Source organism: Cibotium barometz, chromosome 6 (assembly GCF_041138505.1).
Source record: "Cibotium barometz isolate CiBa-2024 chromosome 6, ASM4113850v1, whole genome shotgun sequence".
NCBI classification, from domain to species: Eukaryota; Viridiplantae; Streptophyta; class Polypodiopsida; order Cyatheales; family Cibotiaceae; genus Cibotium; species Cibotium barometz.
This window is the reverse complement of record NC_141051.1, coordinates 4,074,581-4,084,097: the sequence shown is the minus strand read 5'-3', so window position 1 is coordinate 4,084,097 and position 9,517 is coordinate 4,074,581. Positions and strand designations below refer to the sequence as shown.

Sequence of the window (9,517 nt, the reverse complement as noted above, 5' to 3'; positions counted from 1 at the left end):
TATTTATTGCTTTGGTCTGACTAACCATTAAGAGACTAACACAGGGCAGGCAAAATAGGGGATCCTTGTAAAGCTAATTGCAAAGGCTCTTTGCATTCGAATGGATGGCGCATGGAAACAGCTGCCCTTTCTCGGCCAGGTCCTAGCTGGCGGCTGGGCTGGCACTCCATGGATAGACAGGCCTACCCGCGATATGATCCGAGGGTTGGGTTTTTAAGGAGACAACCTGTTCGAAATCCTCATCTTGGAACATGGATAGTTCGATCCAAAATACTGTGGAAAAATTCAGAATTGTCTTTCAAGCATGCTCACAAACAATTTTTCCACACATCATAATGCATTCCTGAACCACCAACTTGGCCCCAAATGATGAACAAATCTACGAGTGAGTTCACATGGTGCTTTTCATTACGTGGTTGGATAGAATATTCGAATTTAATAGCAAAAACAAACAAAGGTTTTTTCCTTTCTCATTACATCACTATATATGATTCTGAGCTTGACATTAGCCTACATACAATTCAGCCTTGCTGTCCATGAAGAGACTCATAAACTCCTCACCATCCACACTCTCCTTCTCTATCAACAAGTTGGCCAACTTGTGCATAATGTCAATATGCGTAGTGATGATGCTCTTAGCTCTAGAATATGCCCGCTCTACAAGCTCTCGCACCTCAGAATCAATCACGTCCGCAGTTGCCATAGAGTAGTCAGATTGTTGGGAGACCTGCCATAGGCAACCAAAGAAAGTTCACATATTAGCCCCCATGTGGAAAACCTTGAGGGGTTCCACACTATGGCTGCATACTATACAGCATCAGACAAGTTTTCCCAATGGCAATTTTGTTTGTTTGACTTACTTGTTGTCCTAAGAAGGGGTTTCCTCCTCCCCCTCCGAGAGCAACCTGCCCTATCTTCTTGCTAAAACCAAACCTCTCTACCATTTGTCTTGCCACCCGAGAGACTTGTTGGAAATCATTGGATGCACCGGTAGTCACATTCTCCTCCCCGAATATTACCTCTTCTGCAACCCTGTTGCAATTAAGTATGGTTTAAGTGGCACTTCTCAGCATCAGCATTTTAGAGAGTACATATATATGCATGAGTGCTTGAATAAGCCACCCACTGCCTTACCTTCCACCCAAGGCCACTGCCATCTGGTTTTCCAGATAGCTTCTACTGTATAGTCCTGACTCCAGTCTCTCCTCACTGGGAGCAAAGAAAGTAAGCCCTCCAGCACCACCACGAGGAATAATGGAAATCTTGGCCACGGGATCATATTCTGGCATGAGAGCACCAACGAGGGCATGCCCAGCTTCTGCATAGGACATTACTCACAAGCAACAAATGGCTTAAAGGAAAAGAACTTGGTATAGTACATCACATATATGAGTTCATGAGCGAACTAAAGATAGCTACATCAAACCCAAGAGGAAAGTGGAGAAGTGAAACAAACAAAGCTCTGCATACCATGGTAAGCAACTAGTTTTTTTCTCTCTTCTGAAACCACAGCATTTTTCTTCTCTGGACCAGCGATGATCCTTTCAAGTGCATCAGCGATTTCATCCTTGCTTATTTCTTTCAAATCTCTTCTTGCAGCAAGGATGGCTGCCTCGTTCATCAGATTCTGCAAGTCTGCCCCAGTGAAACCAGGAGTCCTCCTGGAAATCTTCTCAAAATCAACGTCTTTGGCCAGAGACTTTCCCCGAGAATGGACCTACAATTTAAAGACAGCCTCACATTATGACATGACAGTGTGTCAACGCACAAATTATCAAGAACAGATTTATCATTTGAGGAGGTGGCACCACTACACTGAAGAATAAAGCTATCCATGCCCCACAGCTTACACATTGTTTTTGAGCTGAGGTACCAGTGTACATAGCAGCAGCATCCACAATGTGAGGATTACCAGCAAAAAAATCAGCATTTCAACAAAAGGAGAAGGTTATTCTTTCCATTGCAAAATAATGCCAATGCATATCAAAGGATAAGAAGAAGTTCATGACAGCATGTTGGGCAACCATTCGACGAGCAAGAGAGGAATGGATGTTCCTATGAGCCACACCACAAATCACTACGTTCTCTATTGGTCTCTCAAGGTGGGCTAAGGAGTTTTAGGCAATGGCATATGGTGGCTGGTTAATGACACCTAGCAAGACTAAAAAGCGTGCAGGCAGAAAGGCATCACATATTGACTCAGAAGACTAGTAGCTTTTAAGGCCCATTTGAGAGACCTGGGGATTAAATTTGAAATGAATGGCTGTGTGAGAGTAAGGAGTTGCAACCTATACACGTCAACCCTTCCCAATACAGAACCCATCTTAGATATTGAGCAGGAGAGCTTATGATTTGCTCAAAGGAGTGCAAAATTAGCAAGAAAAGATCAGACCTAGGTATTTTGAATGCGCTATACGCGCATGGTCATTCCATAGGTACCATAAATGGGGGATTGGGGGGGGGGAGGGTAGGCTATATTTGAACTTTGTTCCCCAACCAGCAGATTTCAATATACTGCCATTCCATCAATAAAGTAATATATATATACCTTGATAGATCCAGGATCATGCCCAAATTCACCTTATAAGAAAGTGCAATTTATAACCTCATGGTAGTCATCCACAAGACAATAAAGTAATTTTTACTCACTGCTGCTCTTGCAAGTCAGGGCCACTTGTGCTAGCTCTCAGCGAAGCTCAATAGATCAGTAAGCTTGAGCAGTAAGCCTGTGCTCAAATCTAAAGTCTCTCCATGTGACACTAAAATAGTAGTAGAGCTTCACTTGCCATCTCCTTCTTACCCTAACTGATCAAGAACTTTTACTGGCTGTCAGTTTTTACTGTTGTCAATCACCTGTGTACACTGTTAACACTTGAAAGTTGAATATTGAGTGTTGGCAGACTTTTAAGAAAGGATCAATTCCATTGATGCTTTCATTCCCATGAGCTAGTTTTTCCCAAACCCTGTCATTGGCTGCAATCTAACTAGCTCAAAACCCAAGCAGAAAAAAAAAAGCAAGCTCCCATCAGACACTTCCTCAATCTGCACAGGTCGATGAAAAAACTTGCCTAGATTCCGGTAGTGTACCATGTAATGAAGGTGAATCTAGCAAGCCAGGCAGCTAATAAAATAATCACCCCCCCTCCTCTCTTTCTTTGAGAGTGCAATAAGCAGAGGCGTCCTATAATGCAGGGCTAGAATTGAAAGGTTCAATCATAAGCTTGGAAGCAAAAGAATGTCTCCTCACAAGTATCCTTAAAATTTGTCATACAACATGCGTTTGTTTACCAACTAATATTCACAATCGAAGAATGATTCCTGACCTGCAGAATTTTCACGCGGCCTGCTACATCTGGCCTATCCACTGTCACTTGCCTATCAAATCGACCAGGTCTTAGAAGGGCGGAATCCAGAACATCAGGTCTGTTTGTTGCAGCAAGCACAATGACACCACTGTTACCAGTAAATCCATCCATCTCTGTAAGCAGCTGGTTGATGGTTTGCTCTCGCTCATCATTTCCACCACCCAGGCCAGCACCTCTCTGTCTACCGACAGCATCAATCTCATCAATGAAGACAATGCAAGGGGCCTTGGCCTTGGCCTTCTCAAAGAGATCCCTGACACGGGAAGCTCCGACACCAACAAAAAGCTCAACGAACTCAGATGCTGCACATGAGAAGAATGGAACACCAGCTTCACCAGCAACAGCTCTGGCCAGCAGGGTTTTCCCAGTACCAGGAGGTCCAACAAGAAGACAACCTTTGGGGATTTTGGCACCAAGGGCTGTATATTTGTCGGGATTTTTCAGGAAATCCACCACTTCTTGAAGCTCAAGCTTGGCTTGATCTGCTCCAGCAACGTCAGTGAATGTCACTCCGGTTTCTGGGACCTCTTGAAACTTGGATTTGGAGCGGCCGAAGTCCATGGGGCCACCAAAGCCGCCCGGCCCACCGGGACCGCCCTGGGAGCGGCGGAAGAGCAGAAAAAGACCACCAAATGCAAGGATGGGAAACAAAAGGTTGCCTAGGATGTTGAAGAGGCTGTTGTTGGCCTCACCTTCGGAAACCGAGATGTCGACGCCATTCATCGCCAGGATGTCCACAAGGTCGGGGTCGTTGGGCAGCGTCACATTGGCCCTCCTCCCGTCCACGGCCGAGAGCTGCAGTGTAGTCCCGTCCTTGCTGAAGCGGACCCTCTCCACCTTGCCTTTCTTCACCGCGTTCAGGAACTCGCTGTAGCGCCATTGAGTGCCCTCGGGGAGGTCGGACTTCACAGGCGGAGCGGAGAGAGAGCTCCTGGAGAAGGGATTTAAGGTCTGGTCGGCCTGCTGCGTCTGCAGAAGCTGAGGGGGCTGAGAAGGAGGGGGTGAGAGGTCGGCGGCTATGGCGGGCAGAGAGGAGAAAGCTGCGAGGGCGGCTATGGCGGTTAGCTTCAGCGAAGGGCGTCCGGTTGAGATAGGGTTTGAAGCGATAGCGCGAGGTGCAACCAGGGGAAAGGCGACAGGAAAGCGATACGTGCGAGGGATCGGAAGGGAAATGCCATTGAAGGTGGAATGCTTATACAGGGGGTGAAACGGCAGAAGGGAAACACTTGCGGCAGCCATAGCCATAGCCCACTTCAAGCTCCAGCTTCCAAACATATATTAGGCACTTAAGAGGGCGAGCACTTCTTCAGTCTATCTGCCACGTTCTCGATGCCACTGATTGCCACGTGGCCAGGCTCACCACACATTCAGGGCTTCAAAACATATATTAGGCACTTAAGAGGGCGAGCACTTCTTCAGTCTATCTGCCACCACGTGGCCAGGCTCACCACACATTCAGGGCTTCCAAACATATATTAGGCACTTAAGAGGGCGAGCACTTCTTCAGTCTATCTGCCACGTTCTCGATGCCACTGATTGCCACGTGGCCAGGCTCACCACACATTCAGGGCTTCAATCTTTACCAATCAAAACATAGCTTTACATCAAACAGTAGCGACCACTTTTTGCCTGGCCCAACACAAATGGGATGTACATGCCCTATAAGGAACCATACGCTAGCAACGATAAGGAAACATATACCTCTCATTCAAAATGGCTCCTTCTACCATGCATACATGTACCTCTCATTAATAAAAGGCAATACCTTTCAAAAAGCCATGTCATCACTCAAGCCATCCTTCCGTCTCCTTTCTCCATTGTCCTACTCCATTAGTACGAGCACTAGGGCAACTAAAAAGCAAGCTTATTGCCCTCCAACCATGTTGCCTATGTGAGAAAGTAAACAAGAGACAAAAGGGTTATAAGGTTAGTGTGAGCTGTTGGAGTGGAGACAAAGGTAGCAACAACCATGTCGCCTATGTGAGAAAGAAAACAAGAGACAAAAGGGTTATAAGGTTAGTGTGAGCTGTTGGAGTGGAGACAAAGGTAGCAACACACACATAGATGGAGTAAGCAAGCATACATAGAGATAAGCAAGCTTATTGCCCTCCAACCATGTCGCCTATGTGAGAAAGAAAACAAGAGACAAAAGGGTTATAAGGTTAGTGTGAGCTGTTGGAGTGGAGACAAAGGTAGCAACACACACATAGATGCAGTAAGCAAGCATACATTGAGATAAGCACAACACTCAAAGTAGATTCATGAGTATTGAGTGAAGTACAAGTGAAGTGACAGTGTGTATAAGAGTGTGTGTAAGTGACCTTATCTTATAAGCATGTACACATGCTTGGGGGAAAAACCTATTAAGGAGGGAAAAAGTGGCCCGCCCCATTATTAGCATATGTCCATGTTGAAGTATACAAGCTCAAGCCGAATGCGTAGAGGATGCGAGCACGAATCCAATGCATCGAGAGAATGAAGTCAAGCTCAAGCAGGATGTGTAGAGGAATCCAACGCATAGAGAACGAAGGCAAACAAATGCCATGAAGATTTTGGTGTTGTGTATAGAAACACACTCGCAAGCCAAGATTTGGGCTTCCATCCATCATGTTTAACAATTAGTAAAACAGAGCTTGAGTTCACGGATATCCCTGTGTAGAGAAGCACAGTGTAAAGAACAGTAGTTGGGAACAATAGAGTCATCGAAAGCGCCAACACTAACAAAGCGAGACGTAATGCCAAACATGCTTTTTGAGCTACTAGAAGGTAGAAGAAGAGGAGACGAAGAGAGCGATGATCAAGCTCATGAGGCTCAGCATAGTTTACTCAGCATAGTTTACGAAGACCATATGAAACTAATGTCAAAGCATGACAATTGAAGGAGAAAAATCTAATGAGTATTATTGCTTTGACAATGAGTCAAGCAATGATTCCACAAATTGAGCATTGTGAATTGGCCTAGCGATATGTGGGAGACCCTTTCAATTATGTTTGAAAGTGTGTCAAAACCTCGCAAGGTACAACTCAGAGGAGAGTAGCACACAATTAAGAAGGACCTGACAATGTTTGATTATGTTGCAAAAATTAGAGGTATATGTGATTGGCAATGATTGGTCAGCCAGTTAAAGACGAAGGGATGGTAAAGATATGCATTAGAGGTCTTGGAAGAGACTTCAAGATGTTTAGAACATTTATTTTGTCTCGAGATCTCGGCTGCCAAACTTTGAGAAATTTGTGGCAAAGATGATTCTTGAAGAATAGATACTTGGAGGAAGCTTATCAAAAGCAGATTATAGTGATGCAAGTGCTCTATACACTGGTGATGGAAAAGCTAGAGAAAGAGGTTGAGGACAAGGATGTCAAGGGCAACGGCAACATCAAAAGAGGCTGACGTAACAATATCCATGAGGACTCCATAGATAGGGGGACGAGTCAAAGGAACACTCAAAGAGGCCGAGGTGGAAGACAATCCTCAAATCAGTAAGAAAGGAATCTAGGGATTAAAATGAAGCCTGCACTCATGGGTTGGAGTACACACAGCTTGCACTCATTAGCATGGAGTACGCACATGTGCTGCTCATGGGAGTAGCCACCATGAAAGCTTGGGCCATCAGCTCTAAGAAAGGTAATGTGTATCACATGTAAAATGATTAAAAGGTATTTGAACGTACATCGGCCATGTGTCTTTTATAGTCCCAAGGCCACCACATGTGCCCAAATAGCACATGCATAAAGATACCCTGAGCCCCATGTGCATGTGCATATACTAGAATTCCTCCATTACAAACCATCCCCTCCTATAATGATTTTGTCCTCGAAATCAAAGGGTGGTCATGCGCAACAAACATATACAAGAGGCTACATACAAAAGCCAAAAATTGACCCATAACTAGGTATCGATGCTGAAGGCACCAAATGCCAAAATATGAGTCACTCCAAAGTTGCATGACCATCATGATCAAATGGAAAGGATAAAGGAATGCCATCTCGATGATGAAGCTAACCATGCTCTCACCTGGATCAAAGGGAAATACGAGGCATGCAAACTCTTAGGTAATGACAATCACCTAGAACAACTGGTAGATGTAGGTAATTGCTAAAGCCAGGCAAGGGCAGAGAATTGTTTACCTATCCATGACGAAAGCTTGGACACCACCGCACAGTCGGCTTTGCTGGTGTGCTTGATTGAGTTGTGTCTTTGTAGTTTGAGCTTATGAGATAGTGTGCTAGCATGATGCACATAGGTGTTGTGGGGCCATGTTGTGATCCTTTTAGGACCTGGGGTTGCTCAATGGTCCCCTAAAAGTGTGTGCTTATTTCTCTTTGGGATTTGACACCATTTGTAGCTCTGCTTTGATGGGAACAAGGACAAGTGGGGCCACTACACATGGGCAAGGTGTTGCCTCTACTGCTTGTAGTCCATGGGCTCTTCCAACTTTTCTAAAGGTGGTATTGGCACACAATTTCCACTGCTCTCCATCTTGCTTAAGCTTTAGAGTTGAAATTAGAGGCATGGCTTTGGGTCTCTACACCCACTTGGATTTGACATTTAAGGGTGTGTTTGAAAGTGCTTAGGGCATGCTTTTCTTTGAAATCAGCACCCAAATGTGGGGGTCATACATCAATAAATTTTATCAAGATGATCTAGTGAAGCGTAGAGATGGGTTCCCTTCATAGAAGCCTTGGGCTTCTAGCATCTTGACAAGGCTTGGGGTTTGGGTAAAACTATGCTGCTTGGGTGCCTGCTTGGTAGATCTTTGCTCATGATTGGGCTTTAGGCCAAATGGTGGTTGTCAGGTGCTCACATCAGCATCGTACTTTCCTAGTACTCTTCGGTACCCATTCTTTCTTGGTGACCTCCCTAAAGGGTTATTGAGGTTGAGGTTTGGGAGGTGGTCTTTATCTTTGCTGGGGGTGAGTTTTTGGATCTCCATAATGGTTTAAGGGGTGGCTGATGTAAGAGAAGTGTTTAGTTATTCTTGAGGTGGTGGTTTAGGATGGGGCTTGGGATGTTGATAGGTTCAAGGTGCCCTCATCCATTGTAACCATTATGAAGGGGCATTGTAGCCCTCTTTCTTTATAGAGCTGACGATGTAATCCATGGTCACAATCCATCCCCATTGATGAGCCTTGGGATGTTGATAGGTTCAAGGTGCCCTCATCCACGGGAACCATTCTGAAGGGGAGCTCACACATTGCGGCCCTCTTTTGCTATAGCATAATGCAATCCTGAGGTGGCTGATGTAAGAGAAGTGTTTAGTTATTCCTGAGGTGGTTTAGGATGGGGCTTGGGATGTTGATAGGTTCAAGGTGCCCTCATCCATTGTAACCATTATGAAGGGGCATTGTAGCCCTCTTTCTTTATAGAGCTGACGATGTAATCCATGGTCACAATCCATCCCCATTGATGAGCCTTGGGATGTTGATAGGTTCAAGGTGCCCTCATCCACGGGAACCATTCTGAAGGGGAGCTCACACATTGCGGCCCTCTTTTGCTATAGCATAATGCTCTTTGTGGTTACGATTCATCCCCCCATGACGAGGATGCTACTCTCTTTCAATGTACATGCAAGGGTCACATAAAACTTACACAACGCAAATTTAGATCCAATTAGAAACTCTATTTCAAAATAACCCGATAGTCAGATTGGGAGTTATTTACTGCGATAATGGTTACTGTGGATGGTGTGAGGGGTGGACGAGGTTCATATATCCCAAGGTAACACATTGTGTGGCTAGCACCAAGGTAGGCCATGCACCTATGTGGTCTAACTCAAGGTGAGCTGGTTCCACCACTGGTTTTGTTGTGTTGAGCACAAACATGTATATGGCTGTCCATGGTTACAAGATCGTGAATCTAGTCCTCAGAGTCAGTAGCCTCCAGGAGGGGCACATATTCTTGCTCCTCATCTTCACCCATCAATATCTTTTTACAAGCTCTACAAATGTCAATTGACATGGTGTGAGCTTTAATGTTGCATGCTCTACAATGTAGAAAGCGGTTTGAGCGGTTGTGGTTGACTCATTGGCGAGAATGCTGGAAGCTTGATTCATATAACATGTGATTAAGAGGCATTTTGGCTTAAAATAGGGGGAAGCATTATTTGGCACCATTTTTCAACATAAAAGCCTCCTATAGGTCTTACATGTTC

General features: G+C 45.0%; 1 protein-coding gene across 1 annotated transcript; it reads right to left on the bottom strand.

Annotated features, from left to right (window-relative positions):
• Positions 1–416: 416 nt before the first annotated feature.
• On the bottom strand, positions 417–4,700 carry LOC147637360 (ATP-dependent zinc metalloprotease FTSH, chloroplastic-like). Its single transcript, XM_086799143.1, has 5 exons — positions 3,324–4,700; positions 1,471–1,717; positions 1,135–1,318; positions 861–1,032; positions 417–727 (listed from the first exon to the last, which is right to left on the bottom strand). The coding sequence occupies exons 1-5, from the start codon at positions 4,638–4,640 to the stop codon at positions 506–508; spliced, it is 2,142 nt and encodes a 713-aa protein (XP_086655269.1). The 5' UTR covers positions 4,641–4,700; the 3' UTR covers positions 417–505.
• Between the last annotated feature and the right edge of the window lie 4,817 nt (positions 4,701–9,517).